Here is a 19280-nt window from a genome sequence, read left to right as displayed (position 1 = left end):
TCTTTGTCAATACATTTATTGTGCTTGTGGAGGCTGGTTGGCGCTATTTCAGTAATTAGGGGGGTTTTTAACAGTAAGTTCTTGTTTGTTCGGGAATCTGTTAAGGCACTGATCCTCCGCCATACCTTACACAGAATACCCCACAAATTCCCTGGATGCCAGTACTGTCAGTTCAGCAGCCACCACAGCCCTCAAACAGTGTGGTAGACCTGCTGCTACTGCATCAAGTTTGGTTGAAAAAAATGCCACAGGTCGCAGTCTGTCTCCATGAGTCTGCAAAATTGCAGTAGTCATAAACCCATTTTTCTCATTAACCATATGAACAAACGGTTTGTTTACATCTGGCAGGCCCACAGTGGGAGCCAGAGCCATTTGCACTTTAATGCTAGCAAATGCCTCTTCGGCTTCGCTTGTCCAAACAAGCTTGTCACATGACCTCAGCCCTTTCCCTGTCATCAGGGCTCGCAAAGGCTGTTCAAGAATGGCATAATTAGGAATAAATGTACGACAATAAGCACACATTCCTAAAAATGACAATAATTGTTTTTTCGTAATTGGTTTTGGCACATCTTTTATTGCCTGTACACGTTTGTCACAGATGGATTTACTGTTTGGTCTGATAACATGTCCCAGAAACTTTATTTCTTGTTTCACAAACTGCAATTTTGAAAGACTGACTTTGTGTCCCTCCCCCTCTAGGTGCTTCAAAAGTGACACAGAGTCAGCCACACACGTAGCTTCATCACATGCACAGATCAACAAATCATCCACATACTGCACTTCAATCTCAAAATCACATTTTGACATAAATGCTCCTACAATTCTCTCAGCCCAATTTGTTGCTTTCATGCATTCTCTCACAAATCTGCCCACAGCTGCTCTTTGGCCTTGATCACTGATAAAGTGTGGCGGTGTTCCCTGCTATCAAATAGAACTGCAATTGTTTTTCTGTCAGGCAAGCTGAGAGCGCACACTTATTTTCTGTCCAGAAAATCGTATCAAATTTCACAGTCTCATTTTCTACCCCGTTAAACCACCCCTCCTCATATTGTGGTTCCCGTTCAATTACGACATGTGACGTGCAATGTAATTGGTCAGGCGTCATATTTTCTGTGTTAAATGACATTGTTCGATCTTTTGCCAATTTCAAGATCATTTTTGCCCAATCATCATTTTTCACACGCCATTCATATGCCCACTGCAGTTCAAATTTAGAACAACATATTTGTGGTTCTTCCTCAATGCTAATTCCAAAGGAACCCACCGTAAGGGTCAAATTCAATTCACACATTAAATCTCTGGCCATTAGAGGTACCAGACAAGCTGGTGAACACAGAAACGTATGTTTAAATGTTCTCCCCTTCTCCGTCTCACACTCCAAGGGCACTGTGAATTTTTTCAGAAACCAAATGGCCCTACGCCGAAGTGCTCTATGCACAGAACCTGTCAATTTTGGGACACATGGCAAGTCACATGGTCGTATCGTAGAATGGCCAGCCCCAGAATCTACCAAAAAAATCTACTAATGTCCCATCAACTAACATTTGATATCTAGGCTTTTGTAAAAACCCTGAACTTTTGTACATTCTCAAACATTCATCCGAAACATTATCACATAAAACTTCATCAGTCACACTGAAAGATTTGCAAGCATTGTCTTCATTGCAGAGAGCAGTATGTAAATCAGTGTATGTGTGTGTGGTTATAAAATGTTCACTTCCCTTTTTCTGTAGCAGCTGCCGATCGCCCTGTGTCCGGCCCCCTCCCTCGCTGCTCTCTGCTCTGTCTCAGTCTGCCTTTTTCTTCTCCGGACAGTCTGAAGCCCAGTATCCCTCTTGTTTGCACAACCTGCATTTCGTGCATTCTCTGAACTCATGGTCGTCAGTCTCGCACAAGCCGCAATTCCACTTCCGCTGGTTTCGGTAGCTTCTCTTCTTTTTGTCGGCCCACTTCTGACATTAGACTGTAGTCGCACAACTCCCAATTGAAGATCTTTCTCCCCCCTCGCCTTGACTTTGTCTTTCTTTGTCAGCAGCTGTTCCTCTGCGTGTACAGTGTGTGCCAGGGTGGAGGTCAATCGCCCTTCCATTCAATGTAACTTGCTTTCACTGCTTGTGCAATATCAGGTCTCAGAAAAAAGTTAATTCAGGTCTCCTTCACTGTCAGAGTCAGGCCCTTGTGGTGCTTGTCTTCTGGGCGGAGAGCAGCCGAGGTCGGGGTTCAGCTTCAGGGCTTTCAGCTCCGCCACGGGATAGTGATGATTATATGCCGGCGGCGGCGGCACAATCGTCGTTTCATGTGGGGAAACACAAACATACTTTTCATTAGTCGGTTCTGGTGGTGCTGACACACAAACAGATCTTTCACACATTTTAGTTTTTTCCTACACTTTTCAATCCTACATGCTAATTCTTTCTGCATTTGCTTTTGTTCTCTTCTATCTGCTTCCTTAAGCCAACAGCCCACTGTCTGTTCACATTTCTTACATGTTGAACACAGCCACAACAACCTTTTTGTGCGCTGCCCTGTCCCACTGATTCTCGCACCACTCTCAGTCTAGTTGCTCTCAGTGTTCCCTCCCCTGGGGAAATCATGGTATTTGATCAGTTTCTCTATGTCCTGCATACATTTTCTCCTATAGTTTTTTTTATCATTTGACAGAAAACCGGTGTATCAAATTTGGCAAGCTTGCTTTGAGATTTTCCCCATACTGGCTGTTTCTGTTCCTCTGTGGATTTACCGTTCGACGCACGTCTAATAATCTGTCGGACGTTTCCAACAGATCTGATTTCTTAACCCAAGATCAGCTAAGGGTGCACTCCCTAGTGCTTTGTTAATTACGGTTTGCTCAAAATCTTTCTCTGGAGTACGTTCCAGTGCTCAGTATTTCAGCTAACCTAATTAAACAACTTTTGCGAGAACTCTGTCTCTGTTAGAAAACCTCTTGACCTGTTCGTAGGTCTCAGTCTCTGCTCGAGAACCTCTTGTACTCGCACCACAGAAAACAGTTTCAGCCACTATGGTTCACTCACTTTTATACCAAAAGAAAATAATTTAGTCGTCCCTTACCAGAGATATTTGGGTTGCCACGGGTTCGTTTTCATTTGATTCCAGTGGAGTTTCTCCTGGCCCTGATGCGGTCGGCCCCTCTCTCTTAAGCTTACGAGGTAGAGCTGGAACTTCTCAGTCCAGGTGGCCAAACACCGTCCGTACTCAGGTCCAGAAGGCACTTCCAAGGAATCCCACTATTCTGACACCAAATTGTTGTGGCAAAAAAATTATTAACCAACCATTATCACTGCGTAAGAGACACTCTGACTCAAACAGTCTTTTAAAATAATTTATTCTTGCAAGAAGGACCCAGTCATTACACAGGAGTTAATCTGTGCCATAAGTGAGACGCTGAAGGGGAGGGCTGACTTGTTTTTTATACTCTTTTATCCAAGGTCTCTTAACAGAAGCAGATCCTCCCCCTCTGCATTCCTCAGACACAGAGGCATTCCCTTGCAATGACTATCACTGATCAATGAGTATCAAAATTTCTACAACATTCACAGCGCTTCAAATTTTAAATTTTTTTTACATTACAGCCTTATTCCAAAATTTATTAAATTCATTATTTTCCTCAAAATTCTAAAACAATACCCCATAATGACAACGTGAAAGAAGTTTGTTTGAAATCTTTGCAAATTTATTCAAAATAAAAAACGAAACAAATCACATGTGCATAAGTATTCACAGCCTTTGCTCAATACTTTGTTGAAGCTCCTTTGGCACCAATTACAGCCTCAAGTAATTTTTTTTATGATGCTACAAGCTTGGCACACCTATTTTTGGGCAGTTTCTCCCATTCTTCTTTGCAGGACCTCTCAAGATCCATCAGGTTGGATGGGGAGCGTCAGTGCACAGCCATTTTCAGATCTTTCCAGAGATGTTCAATCAGGTTCAAGTCTGGGCTCTGGCTGGGCCACTCAAGGACATTCACAGAGTTGTCCCATAGCTACTCCTTTGTTATCTTAGCTGTGTGCTTAGGGTCATGTCCTGTTAGAAGATGAACCTTTGCCCCATTCTGAGGTCCAGAGCACTCTGGAGCAGGTTTTCATCAAAGATGTCTCTGTACATTGCTGTATTCATCTTTCACTCGACCCGGAGTAGTCTCCCAGTTCCTGCCGCTGAAAAATGGATGGAATTGGCCAGGTGATGAGCGGTGCCTGGATTCCTCCAGGCATGATGCTTGCTATTCAGGCCAAAGAGTTCAATCTTTGTTTCATCAGACAAGAGAATTTTGTTTCTCATGGTCTGAGAGTCCTCATGTGCCTTTTTCTGAGGAGTGGCTTTCGTCTGGCCACTCTACCATACAGGCCTGAGTGCTGTAGAGATGGTTGTTCTTCTGAAAGTTTCTCCTCCCTCCACAGAGAAATGCTGGAGCTCTGTCAGAGTGACCATCGTGTTCTTGGTCACCTCCCAAACTAAGGCCCTTCTCTCCCGATCGCTCAGTTTGGCCAGGCAGCCAGCTCTAGGAAGAGTCCTAGTGGTTCCAAACTACCATTTACGGATAGAGGCCACTGTGCTCATTGGGACCTTCAATGCTGCAGAAATTTTTCTGTACCCTTCACCAGATCTGTCCCTCGATACAATCCTGTCTCGGAGGTCTACAGACAATTCCTTGGACTTCATGGCTTTGTTTGTCCTTTGACGTGCAGTGTTAACTGTGGGACCTTATATAGATAGGTGTGTGCCTTAAAAATCATGTCCTATCAACTGAATTTACCACAGGTGGACTCCAATCAAGTTGTAGAAACATCTCAAGGATGTGGAAACCGGATGCACCTGAGCTCAATTTGAGTGTCATGGCAAAAGCTGTTAATACTTATGCACATGTGATTTTTTTTTTTTTTTTTTTTTTAATTTTATTTATTTATTTATTTATTTTTTTATAATCAATTTGCAAATATTTCAAACAATCTTCTTTCAAGTTGTCATTATGGGGTATTGTTTGTAGAATTTTGAGGAAAATAATTAATTGAATCCATTTTGGAATAAGGCTGTAACATAACGAAATGTGGAAATAGTGAAGCGCTGTGAATACTTTCTGGATGCACTGTATATGCCATCTCAATCAGTCAATTTTAAACAAATTTGTAATAATATACAAAACAATATTTATAAAAAATTTGAATATTAATGTACATAATCTGAAAATATATTATCCATATTTAATATTTAGTATATAATCTGTTTTCAATATACATCATAACTAATTATGCAGCACAGTTCTATTTCATAATTTAATCGGTTAACATTTTCAATACATATTGTCAACTTTAAATGTCCAGTGTTAACTGACGAGTTTTTACTTTTACTTGAGATATTCCACACAAAAATGAAAATTGTCATCACTTACCTTCATGCTGTTGCAAACCTGTTTGACTCTTATTTCAGTGGATATCAAAAGGAGATCTTCAGGAGTTTCTGTCACCATTCACTTGTGCAGTGACAGTGAATGGTGACTGAGACTAAACGTTTTGCTTAACTATCTCCTTTTTTGTTCCATGGCAGAGAGAAATTCATACAGACTCAATGGTTAGCTGTGATGACAGAAATTTTATTTTTAAATGAACTGCCCTTTAACTACTCTTTAAAAGTATTTGTTAAAGGGCACCTATTATGGAATTTTGAAAATTACCTTTCATGTAGTGTGTAACATAGATTTAAGTGAACAAAAACATCCTGCAAAGTTTTATATATGAAAGTTCACCGTAAAAAAAGTAATTGTCTGTCAAAAGTAGGAGTCGACTCTGAGTCAATGTAATGAATCGATTTTCCAACGAGTCATTTTCCTTTTCGTTGTGACGTCAAGACAAAAAATTATCAAATTGTCCGCGCCCACTCATTGCGCGTGCAGACACCAGGGAAAACTTGAGAACATCTTGTCGACAACAAGACGCTGTGTTCTGAAGTGCATATCAAAAGCGACCTTTTTTTCACTGCCCAGGGATGAGCATGTGAAGAATCAGTGGCTAGAGTTTATATTTACAACTATACCACACAAGTATAGCCCGAACCTTGTGCTGTGTTCGCGTCATTTTAATGACGATTGCTTTACGAACATGAATGCTTTCAAGTGTGGATTCAGCGAGCGGTTGATACTGAAGGAAGGTTCAGTACCAAGTTTATTTGGATCAGCTTCCTCCTCCGAATCACAACCTGTAAGTATTATTAATAATTGTTGCTTTTATGTGTTTTTTAGCATGCTTAAGTATTTGTGTGTGTTGTGTAAGTTACGCTCAGCGCAGCTTCTAGGTCTCCAATGTAAAAATTTTTTGAAATATGTGAAATGTTTGTCGATGTTATTGGAGTTGTCATAAAGAATAGAGCAATAACTTGTAGTAATGCAGTGCTTTACCAATATGTTTATGCGTTGGGATAACGCAAACAATAACTGATTGGGTGTTTACCACCGAACTTTGGGCTATGATCGCTAACATAAATCAACTCAAATTCCTTCTCTGATTTTGATTTTTTTAACTACAAAGCGGTGATGGGCGTTCCGTTTCCGACAATCTCTGCACAGAGTATACCAATCACAACTGACTGGGTCATCTGACCAATCACCGCAGATTAGCGTCACGCAAAGGAGGGGTTTGGAAAAATGAGTCGTTGAACGAATCATTTGGGAGTCGGTGAGCAAATCAGGTAAACATAAATGCAAAACACAAAAGTGTTTTTTTGTCATTGCATGCATGTAAAACTGTTGTTGGGGACTCCAAAAACAATATTAGGAACATTTTAAATGCCATAATAGGTGCCCTTTAAAGGTATCTGCCAAGAAAAATATATATATAAATGTTATTCGGCACATGCTAGACCAGGGTGGTGCCCAATACGTCGATCGCGATCTACCAGTCGATCACAAAGGCAATGCTGGTAGATCGCACAAAATTTAAATGTACTTTTCGTTACATTTTAATAAAAATTAATATAATGTCTTTCCTTTTAGTTTCTGTCTGACTTGCACTTGATGAGTAAATATTGACCAGGCGAGGTTTTGTTTATGCCATGACAACTAGGTTTGCGCATACGCGCCTTCCAAGGACTTCTGAGAACAGAGCGCGAAATTGCGATGCTACTGACCGGATTAGGCAAAACTGTCTGATTCTATTCAGTGCATGTCATCAGAATAAGGTAAATTAAGGTACAACAACTCAATTTCATGCTCTGTTCTCAGAAGTCCTTGGAAGGCGCGTATGCACAAACCTAGTTGTCATGGCAACTGAATAAACAAAACCTCGCCTGGTCAATATTTACTCGTCATCAGAATAAGGTAAATGCCCTGGCTATTGCAATCTATTGTGCTGTAGGTGTTTTGGGTTTAGTTTTAAAACTGAATGATATCAAGATTGAACATTTATTATATATTTTTTTATTAATTAGAAGATGAATTCCACGTAGGGATATATGCAGTAGTCCCAACAAGCATTTTCTTATTTTAAATGAAACTATGTTTTTTTAGTTGGTAGATCTTGAGTTGGTCATTTAAAAGTAGATGATCATCACAAAAAAGTGTGGGCACCCCTGTGCTAGACCTTATTCACAGCAGTGTTATGTTTAATTTTTGACGAGAATGACAACGAGGCTGTGATTGCTAGACGTACAGGCTCTTTAATGGTCTGTACTGCAGTTTAAAGTGTTTTTGGATCGTTCCGTAGACAAAACATTGGAAAAAATATATTTTCAAGGACACTCGGTAGACAAAAAACTCCAGACAAGATTTGTGGAAAATCAGATGGGATCTATGAGCTTTTTTACAGCTTTATACGGTGCATGCCATGGAAGAGATGGTAGGGTTATCACTCATCACTTCATTTCCATTCCCATTAAAAATCAAGCATGGTGCTACTGTGAATAAAGTCTATAGACTAATCCTCTTGTTTACAAAAATGTCAGCACATGTGCAGTAGGTGGTGGCAGAAAGCCTGCTGACTGTTGTGTTAGAATTGACAGATTAGATGATTCAATGATAGTATGACACAAATCAAAAAATATTCTTAGCTTTACGATTACTATAATGAAATGGTTAATAACTAATATGTAATCATGTTCGCTATAAACTTTTGCTGCAAAGTTGTGAGTTAAAATGATCTTTCCAGTCAGTTCTATTGATGGCTTGATGCCACAGCAGTCAACTAGAGCCCTCTGAATATATTTTCAACATCGTAATCTGATAAATGTTTACTTGTTATGCATGGCTTTTGCCACCACTTCTGTGTTTGACATAAGCGGTGACATTGCCAAAGCATTGGTCTATTGCATCACATCTTGCTGGAAAGCAAGTGACTAAAGAAAGGGTCACAATATAGGCTACATACTTTAGGCTATGTGCATTCTATTAATTCATTTAGAGTGTTAATGTTGCATTAACTTATTTAAAAAAAGAAAATGCATAAATGCACAATAAAATATAAAAAAAAAACATGTCCAGAGACATCCAAGTAGCCTCAGTGGTTTTGTATTCACCAGCTAATTAATGTTTTTTTTTTATTATTATTGCGAAAGTGATATTGCATTTTCATTTTATTTGGCCTTGAAGTCTTAAATGTCATTGCTTCGAACCTGCAGAAACCCTGTACAGATTTTCTTATAGTTTGCTTCTAGATTTGTTCTTTTTACAATGTAGATTGTTGAAAACATGATTTAAAAAAAACTATTCTCAAGTTTGTGATGAGACACTTGCTCGATTTCACATGAAACGGATGAATAACTGGAAGGGCAGGCAGCACATAAGCGTTTGCTTCAGGTTGGTTCAGGATCTGGTGATGCTGCATCCTGGAGGTCCAGCTCAGTACATCAAGTGCCAGTGAAGAGGGAAGCAAATGTCAGCCTCGTTCTGTTGACTACATCACGGTTATTGGCTCCCTTCCATTGTGCTTCAGCTGTGAGGAGGGCCACACCTCTACATTTAACAGTAGCATTGGCAAGTGACCATTTACTTGTGATACACTTAGCATCCATTTCTTGTGCACGGGCTTGAGCACATAAGCTGCTCATACCTCTATAATTAATAGTCCAATGACAGACCATCTTACATCTTCGAGTGGCACGTGGGAGAGGGTGTTTGTCTTTAAACTGAGTCGAGGGACTTGGGTAGCTCAGCAATGTCTCAGTATTGATGCTGACTGCCACCCCTGGAGTCGCGAGTTCGAATCCAGGGCCTGATGAATGACTCCAGCCAGGTCTTCTAAGCAACCGAAATGGCAAATATGCTAGGAAGGGTAGAGTCACGTGGGGTAACCACCTTGTGGTCGTGATTAGGAGTTCTTGCTCTCAATGGGGTGCGTAGTAAGTTGTGCGTGTATCACAGAGAGTAGCATGAGCCTCCACATGCTGGGATTCTCCGCAGTGTCATACAAAGTGAGCCACGAGATGAGATGCGCAGATTGACGGTCTCAGAAACGGAGGTAATTGGAACTTGTCCTTTGCCACCCGGATTGAGGCGAGTTACCGCGCCACCATGAGGACCTACTAAGTAGTGGGAATTGGGCATTCCAAATTGGGAGAAAAGGGGATAAAAAAAAAGAAAATTCATTGGTTGCTTCCATGAGTCAACTGTCCAATGGTTTTTTTTTTTTTTTGGGTTTTTTTTTTTGTTTGTTTCTTTTTTTACTCTGTTGTCAAATTGAAATGGAAAATTAAATCTTTTTTTTTTGGGTCATTGAAAATTTTGATTGCTATCTGATCATGAAAAGTCCAAGTGAAAAGCCCTCGAAGATGGATACAATACGGATTCAATCCGATCTTGAGGCTCATTCCAAACATAACTCTGTCAAGTGTATATGCATCCGGCTGTAGAGAACCGTTGCAAGGAGCGACCGCATGCTCCCATGATGCACTGTCACCCTTAAACTACTTGTTTATTTGTACATATCGGGATATTTTTCAGTAAACGTCAAATATATTGTTTCTCTACTTGTATTCAACAACCTAAAATCAATAGTTTTATGTATTCCCATTGTTTTGTTTTTTTCCCAATTACATTATTTGCAATTAGAGATGTCCCGATCGATCTGTCGCCGATCAAAATCGGCCAATATTCGTCTTAAATCCATGATGGCCGATCGTGCCTAGATTTTGGGCCGATTTATTTTGCAGCATGCAGGGAATAACACATACACTGCTCCTCTAATGAATGAGTGCTTTCTCAGCCCTTGAAGCATGACCGATTGGCCTCTGGAGTTGTTGGCAATTCTAAGCATTCACGAATTTAAACTTTCAGACATGTAATTGAGATGAATATGCCGGTTTGTATACATGTGTATAAATATTAATTTGCCCATTTTCTAGAGTCGTTATGGTAGTAGCATGCGAGACTCGACTTGCAACTGATTTCAATCAAAGTCTTTCTAGAAGGTCAGTTCACTGTCCGCTATTTTTGGAACACTCCCGGGAAGGTTTTCCAGTCATGCCATTGCAGGTCTGATCTACTTGAATGGGGGAACACTGAAATCTTAAAAACTATGGGTCAAGATTCTGACCAAAGTGCATATTTTAAATCTGCAGTAAAATCTGACAACAGTGGCATCATGATTTGTGCTGCTTTACCTCATATTACGCTACAAAAAATGCAATTGTCTCTGCTTGTATAGCTAATGCGCATGCACATGCTTGAGTTGTTTGACTGGCAATGTCTGTATCTAAAAAGTGATTGGTGTTTTTACCTGTAAGGTGGGACTTCCTTTCTACATCAGTTTACCGTTGGGCATTCCTATTTCTCCAATTCATTTGAATCCAATTCAGTTGAATTACGCACCACACCCTCATTTTGGGTAAAATAGTTAGTTTTATTCACGTTATTTTGTCTATACTTTTCCTTTTGAAAGGATTAGAAGTATATTTATAATAAAAATGTATCTCGCTTTGTCCGTCATCTTGGATTTATTTTTCCGACTCTGGGAAGGATATATACGATGCTACCTGAGATTTTGGCCAAAATTAGATCTCCTTAGAGGCATACACAGGCAGTTGGCGCATGCATGCTACGAATGCTATGAGATACCGGACAATTTTTCTTCAGGCGTTTATATCCATAAAGAGGTCTTTTGTATAACTTGAGTCTGAAGTAATACAATGCAGGTATTACTTCTCAAATGAAAGATTATCATTGACACGAATAGGTATTTATTAGGAAACAACTCATCTAAGAAAATGTTTTTAAATCCTTAAGCTGTTATGCCATTCTCTGCTACTAGGATGTTACTGGACTAAGAGGGGTTAACTTAGGACTGTCCTCAGCTATTAATGAAGAATTAAAAAAAATGCCACCCATACAAGTGCCCCATGATGAACCTCCAAAACCCTTGCTTAATCTGAAATGATCACTTGAGCAGTGCCAGGGGCCCTGGAATTAAGCAAATAATCTGTTGCAACCATACCAATGACATTATCTCTAGATCTTGCCAGAAGCATTTCTATACTATGTTTGGCCATTCAAAATATACATTAAACCTGGAAATAAATTTTTGGGTGTCGGCACAGCCATTGACATGGAAAATAATTTTTTTTACGCCATGTAAAAAAGGTTGCTGACCTCTGTTCTAAATCATGTAATTTGGTATAATTATTATTTTTTTTTACTATTCCATTATAAAAAAAATTGGTCATACCAGTGATGTCAACTAAAAGCCTAAAATGAAATTATGGAGCAAATGAGGAAATTACCGATAAAAGAAACAGGACAGAAAACTTAGAACGTGCATTTCTTGATAGAACTTAAAGTAGAATGCTGGAATGTAGTAAGTGATGTCAAAATCTGGATATTTTTTCGAAATGTTTTTTTTTTTTTTTAAGCGGTAAAACCAGTGACGTGACCCCAGGGGACAACAATTTCCATTTTACAATTTTAATTATGTCATCCATGTAAATATATGGATATTAAGGTATACGTTATTTAAAATGGGAGAGAAATTTATTTTTAAACTCAAAATAGAGCCCCGAACCTCGATACATGACCTTGGGGACAAGCACTTTTATGGTACTTGGAATTGAATATAAGTGATTTAAAAACAAATATTGCCTAATTCATGACTAAAATGGGTAACATTGTACATGGGTAAAATTGGTAACAAAGAACATCTTATATTAAGTATGCAAATATATTATGCCTATATAGTGTATTTAAAGTGTATAATTCTGTAAATGCTAGGGACAGAAATGTGGACATTTTTATAGAATGACCCAAAAATACATGAAGGGACCAAGTGTGATTACCCCTTAAATGTGTCTATTTATTTGTACATTTATAAATTGGTTTATCCATTTTATTTTCAAATGAACAGATTTATTTATTTTACATTTACATAATTTTTTTCATTGGCACACCACGGCTTCCATAGTAGACAGCTGGACAATAATTAAATGGTTCAGTCCTAATTTGGCTCAAAGCTTTTCAATTTTCAGATGTTTTTAATTTTTTTAGACTGGGGGAAAAAAAAAAAACAACATCGTCCTGTTAGAGAGGGGATCACATGTGTCTAGCCACGGAACACAATAAACTGATGCACTTAGCAGGTTAAAATCACGCATCCTATGAAAATGACATTAATCACTAACATCTTCAACAAAACATTACCACTTACATCTGCATAGACAATAAAGCATATGCAGAGCTGAACTTGAATAAGTTGTGTGCTAGATGTGTAACTTGTGTCTTGCCGATGCTGTAACAATACGCTATGTAGTGCTAAGTTTATAAAATGTATGTCTATCTTGAAGAATTGTCACCACCGTAACTAAGAATCTAATATACTGATTGTATGCAATTTATTTCATTAAAAAAAAAATCAGGATTTCGCAAAGTTTAATGTGTTTAAGTACACATCACTGCCGGTGGCACTTTACCACCAAAATGGGACGGTTGTCACAGTGGTCCTAGTAGCCCTATTTTGAATGGGGTTTTCAAAAGTTCTTTTAAAAAAAGTTAATTGGATTAAAATAAATCACATTTAAATCACCACTATTTGCATCTCCCACCTGGATATTAGGAACACATACTGTATCTCATAGTGAGTACACCCCTCACATTTTTGTAAATATTTGATTATATCTTTTCATGTGACAACACTGAAGAAATTACACTTTGCTACAGTGTAGTGAGTGTACAGCTTGTATAACAGTGTAAATTTGCTGTCCCCTCAAAATAACTCAACACACAGCCATTAATGTCTAAACCGCTGGCAATCAAACACACTGCATCAAATTGGTCTGCATGGCTGTCATCCCAGAAGGATGATGCACAAGAAAGCCCGCTAACAGTTTGCTCAAGACAAGCAGACTAAGGACATGGATTATTGGAACCATGTCCTGTGGTCTGATGAGACAAAGATAAACTTATTTGGTTCAGATGGTGTCAAGCGTGTGTGGCGGCAACCAGGTGAGGAGTACAAAGACAATTGTGTCTTGTCTACAGTCAAGCATGGTGGTGCTGGCACTGGGGAGCTACAGTTCATTGAGGGAACCATGAATGCCAACATGTACTGTGACATACTGAAGCAGAGCATGAGACCCTCCCTTCGGAGACTGGGCTGCAGGGCAGTATTCCAGCATGATAACGACCCCAAACACACCTCCAGGATGACCACTGCCTTGCTGAAGAAGCTGAGGGTGAAGGTGATGGACTGGCCAAGCATGTCTCCAGACCTAAACCCTATTGAGCATCTGTGGGGCATCCTCAAACGGAAGGTGGAGGAGTGGAAGAGGACTCCGGTGGCAACCTGTGATACTCTGGTGAACTCCATGCCCAAGAGGGTTAAAGCTGTGCTGGAAAATAATGGTGGCCACACAAAGTAGACATTTATGGCTGTGTGTTGAGTTATTTTGAGGGGACAGCAAATTTACACTGTTATACAAGCTGTACACTCACTACTTTACATTGCAGCAAAGTGTCATTTATTCAGTGTTGTCACATGAAAATATATAATCAAATATTTAAAAAAGAATGTGAGTGGTGTACTCACTTTTGTGAGATACTGTATGTGAGAGTGGTGTTTCTGTAGACTACAGCTCAGCATTCAACACCATAGTGCCCTCCGAGCTTGATGTGAAGCTGGATCCTGAACTTCCTGTCAGGCAGACGCCAGTTGGTTAGAGTGGGCAGCAGCATCTCTTCATCACTGACCCTCAACACTGGAGCCCCGCAGGGCTGTGTTCTCAGCCCACTCCTGTATTTCCTGTACACATCAAATTTGCTGATACAATGGTGGTAGGTCTGATCATTGACAATGATACAGCCTACAGAGAGGAGGTGCACACGCTGGTGTCAGGAGCACAACCTCTCCTTCAACGTCAGTAAGACCAAGGAGCTTGTGGTAGACTTCAGGAGAAAAGACAGAACACAGCCCCATCACCATCAATGGAGCACCGGTGAAGAGGTCAGCAGCTTCAAGTTCCTCTGTGTCCACATCACTGAGGAATTTGCATGGTCCGTCAACACTGAGGCCGTTATGAAGAAGGCTCACCAGCGCCTCTTCTTCCTGAGACTGATGAGGAAGTTTGGATTGAACCACCACATTCTCACACGGTTCTGAACCACACCAGTCAACATAATGACGGCTTCTTCCCCAAGCAATCAGACTTTTGAACTAATAAACTGTGTTATGCGTAAATCAGATGTTTAATGTAATTGTCATTCTGCTATATGTCACCCACTGTTGAACTTGTGTATATGGTTGAGTGACAGCAAAAGGATTTGATTTACATTTATGCATTTGGCAGACGCTTTTATCCAAAGCGACTTACAGTGCATTTATTACAGGGACAATCCCCCCCAGAGCAACCTGGAGTTAAGTGCCTTGCTCAAGGACACAATGGTGGTGGCTGTGGGGATTGAACCAGTGACCTTCTGACTAACTGTTATGTGCTTTAGCCCACTGTGCCACCACCACTCCTTTTGATTCTAAACAGCCTGGAATTTCAATCGAATCGTTTCCACCAAAGTATTTTTGGAAACTTTAATGTCCTTCACACATCAACATCCATCAAAATATTAAATTTATTTAATTTTACTTAATGACCGACAAGAGTTAATTTGAGTTCACCATTAAATATGATTTGAATTAGTCCAATGATCTGACTAAGTTTCAATTCCAATAAAAATACAAGGCAAAAAAACTACCAAGGAACTGGCTTGTCCAGTCCCCTGTACCTGTAAAAAAAAATAAAAAATAAAATCCCAAAATAGTAGTCCACATAGCACTGCGTAAATATACAAATAATTGATTGCACCATTCTTTTCCATTGGATTCCAGAAAGTACTTTTGAACGCAACAGTTTGCTTAATCCATTCGAGAGGCAGTGCGTGGTGATTCTTTCAACCTCTTATTTTATTTTTTTCCATTAGTTCCATTTAAGCTATGCAAACCGAACAAAGAGAACATCTTCACAAGCAAACAATGTTTGTTCAACCACCATCGCTCTCTCCCTGAGTTACCTGACTTTTTTGTTTTATCAGTTCTATTTATATTTCACCTCATTATTGGATGATTACACGCATGTAAAATTATTCACATAACACTTCTGTTCACAATTTTTATTAATTCAGAATTACAACAGCTCATTCTAATGGTTTAATGCTATCTTGTTTTCTTACATAGATAATAAGTGTGAAGAATTTACACTATGTGCTGACGTCACGCCTGAATAAAAACATATCCAATTTAACTTATGTTAAGCCTCAAAAAGACCATGTGTTTTAATGCTTTGGCCAAGAATTCTCATATACATTTTGAATACTTAAGTAGAGAATATTTCTGCTCTAAAGCACTAACAATCTAAAAGAAACCAAAATATGATCTAACGGTTGTCTAATCAGAATGTTGGTTTGTTTGCTTTTAAGCGGAATGTTTATAACATGTGAGTTACTTTATTTTATTTCTTTTTTTGTTAAAGGCAATATGACCAAATCCATCTGAAACGGGAGGAAGTTGTGAAACTAATAGAAGAAAGTAACCGTGAAACTAAGCAGTTCAAGGAAAAGATGCAGAAGCTTAGAGAGAAGTGCAACCAGCGGACTCACAAAGCTCAGGTGCACTTTCCTATCTATAAATGTGGAAAATTTCACTTATCTAAGTTCTTCAAATTGTACTGGCACGTTCATTGGCTATGCACAATTTTTTTTTTTTTTTCATTTCATTCCTAATGTCTATTTTTCTGTATTAGGAGATCTATGAACGCCTCCTTACTACTTTGGAGCAGTACAACAAGAGGATTGAAAGCATTGTGGTGGATACTAATGCAGACATTTTAAAAATTAAATCCCATTTCTAGAACGTAATCATTTCATTCTTTAGGTTCCTGATCATTGTTAAATGTCTGTTTCATAGCTTTGTAAATGTACTTTTCTTTGGATGAGCAAAATAAAAATATGATTACATTTTATAACAAGTGCATTCTAGTAACTTTGTTTCGGTGGTGTAAAGTAATGAATTACAAAGACTCTCGTTACTGTACTTTTATGTAGTATGTTTTTTCTTGAGTACATTTTAAGGTCTGTAACAGTAATAGCGCAGTATTGCGCTATTTTTTTCTGTGATTTCTTCTTACCTGTCCTGATTTTACTATTACAGGTGAAACTCGAAAAATTAGAATATCGTGCAAAAGTTCATTAATTTCAGTAATTCAACTTAAAAGCTGAAACTAATATATTATATAGACTCATTACAATCAAAGTAAGATATTTCAAGCCTTTATTTGATGTAATTTTGATGATTATGGCTTACAGCTTATGAAAACCCCAAATTCAGAATCTCAGAAAATTAGAATATTACATGAAATCAATAAAAAAAAAAGGATTTTAAATACAGAAATGTCGGCCCTCTGAAAAGTATAATCATGCATATGTACTCAGTAATTGGTTTGGGCCCCTTTTGCATTAATTACTGCCTCAATGCGGCGTGGCATGGATGCTATCAGCCTGTGGCACTGCTGAGGTGTTATGGAAGACCAAGATGCTTCAATAGCGGCCTTCAGCTCTTCTGCATTGTTTGGTCTCATGTCTCTCATCTTTCTCTTGGCAATGCCCCATAGATTCTCTATGGGGTTCAGGTCAGGCGAGTTTGCTGGCCAATCAAGCACAGTAATACCATGGTCATTGAACCAGGTTTTGGTACTTTTGGCAGTGTGGGCAGGTGCCAAGTCCTGCTGGAAAATGAAGTCAGCATCTCCATAAAGCTTGTCTGCTGAATGAAGCATGAAGTGCTCTAAAATGTCCCGGTAGACGGTTGCGTTGACTCTGGACTTTAATAAAGCACAGTGGACCAACACCAGCCGATGACATGGCTCCCCAAACCAACACAGACTGTGGAAACTTCACACTGGACTTCAAGCATCTTGGATTGTGTGCCTCTCCATTCTTCCTCCAGACTATGGGACCTTGGTTTCCAAATGAGATGCAAAATTTGCTCTCATCAGAAAAGAGGACTTTGGACCACTGAGCAACAGACCAGTTCTTATTTTCTTTAGCCCAGGTAAGACGTTTGACATTTGAAGCCCATGTCCAGGACCCGTCTGTGTGTGGTGGCTCTTGATCCAGTAACTCTAGCCTCAGTTCACTCCTTGTGAAGCTCCCCCACACATTTGAATGGCCTTTTCCTGACAATCCTCTCCAGGCTATGGTCATCCCTGCTGCTTGTGCACCTTTTTCTTCCACACTTTTCCCTTCCACTTAACTTTCTATTAATGTGCTTTTGATACAGCACTTTGAGAACATCCAACTTCTTTTGCAATTAACTTTTGAGGCTTTCCCTCCTTGTGGAGGGTGTCAATGATGGTTTTCTGCACAACTGTCAGGTCAGCAGTCTTCCCCATGATTGTGAATTCAACTGAACCAGACTAAGAGACCATTTAAAGGCTCAGGAACCCTTTGCAGGTGTTTAGCTGATTAGAGTGTGACACTTTGAGCCTACAATACTGAACCTTTTCACAATATTCTAATTTTCTGAGATTCTGAATTTGGGGTTTTCATAAGCTGTAAGCCATAATCATCAAAATTATATCAAATAAAGGCTTGAAATATCTTACTTTGCTTGTAATGAGTCTATATAATATATTAGTTTCACCTTTTAAGTTGAATTACTGAAATTAATGAGCTTTTGCACGATATTCTAATTTTTCGAGTTTCACCTGTATACCAGCTGAGTGCACCTGGATTTGAACCAGAGACCTCTAGATCTGTAGTCAAATGCTCTACCACTACTGAGCTATACCCCCACTGCCAACCTGTTTGAAGCAGATGTGTGCTGCTCCTGTTCTACTCACTCCTTAAAAGACTGAAACCGGCATCTCTGGCATGGGAGGCGGTTTCGTGAACATGGAGGCTAAAAGCTACAGCGCCTAGCGCACCTCTTGAGGTTAGGAGAGTGATGTTTAGACACATTGCACAGCTATCTATCAACTGGCCACTGTTAAATTCACCCACTAAACCTCCAATCTTGGTCACGGCATCATTGTCACGCTCCTGTTCTACCCGATCCGTACCAGACTTGAAGCGGCCTCTCTGGCATGGGAGGCGGTTGCGTGAACATGGAGGCTAAAAGCTATAGCCTCTAGCTTCAGTCACTACTGAACCTCTTGAGGTCAGGAGAGTGAGGTTTATACACATTGCACAGCTTTCTATCAACTGGCCACTGTTACATATGCTTACAAGGAATTTTTCTTGCTGACTGAAGCTGTAAGTGCACAAACAATACAGCAACAAGACAGAGAATATACAAAAATAGAATACTAATATAATGAAATACCTGAATAAAAGCAATAATGACTGCATTTTATTGGATCTAGGTTTTATACAGTATCAACAGCTTGATTAAATCAGTGTTTAACCACATTAAAGCACAGGAATTTGTGCTACCATACTACTTGGTGGACAGGGGGCACTTGGATTTGAACCAGGGACCTCTTGATCTGCAGTCAAATGCTCTACCACTGAGCTATACCCCCATGTGAGTACTTTTTAATTACCAGTATAAAAAAACAATAAAGACTACATTTCACTGGTTTAGAGATTGCAGACATTAAAGAAGTCTTGATTGTACTACTCAACCCCTAAACCTCACTCCCATCTTGGTCACGGCATCATTGTCACGCTCCTGTTCTACCCGATCCGTACCAGACTTGAAGCAGCCTCTCTGGCATGGGAGGCGGTTGCGTGAACATGGAGGCTAAAAGCTATAGCCTCTAGCTTCAGTCACTACTGAACCTCTTGAGGTCAGGAGAGTGAGGTTTATACACAT

General features: G+C 39.5%; 1 protein-coding gene and 2 non-coding genes across 4 annotated transcripts in view; 1 reads left to right on the top strand and 2 right to left on the bottom strand.

Moving 5' to 3' along the window:
- The window catches only part of nuf2 (UF2 component of NDC80 kinetochore complex), a 39908-nt gene extending 23507 nt beyond the window's left edge, over positions 1 to 16401 (top strand). For both annotated transcript variants that reach the window (XM_052110986.1, XM_052110987.1), the window contains exons 13-14: positions 15940 to 16075; positions 16210 to 16401. In XM_052110986.1, coding sequence (XP_051966946.1) covers positions 15940 to 16075; positions 16210 to 16317 — 244 coding nt within the window. In that variant the 3' untranslated portion in view covers positions 16318 to 16401. The remainder of the gene's footprint in view (positions 1 to 15939; positions 16076 to 16209) is intronic.
- Positions 16402 to 18183: 1782 nt separating this feature from the next.
- trnac-aca (transfer RNA cysteine (anticodon ACA)) lies at positions 18184 to 18258 on the bottom strand. Its single transcript has one exon. It is a non-coding gene; the product is annotated as a tRNA-Cys (tRNA).
- A 657-nt stretch (positions 18259 to 18915) lies between these two features.
- trnac-gca (transfer RNA cysteine (anticodon GCA)) lies at positions 18916 to 18987 on the bottom strand. The gene has a single exon. It is a non-coding gene; the product is annotated as a tRNA-Cys (tRNA).
- Positions 18988 to 19280: the final 293 nt, after the last annotated feature.

The sequence above is a fragment of the Xyrauchen texanus genome, chromosome 39, assembly GCF_025860055.1.
Source record: "Xyrauchen texanus isolate HMW12.3.18 chromosome 39, RBS_HiC_50CHRs, whole genome shotgun sequence".
In the NCBI taxonomy this organism is placed as follows: Eukaryota; Metazoa; Chordata; class Actinopteri; order Cypriniformes; family Catostomidae; genus Xyrauchen; species Xyrauchen texanus.
The sequence above is the reverse complement of the archived record's forward strand: the minus strand, read 5'-3'. Positions and strand labels throughout refer to the sequence as shown.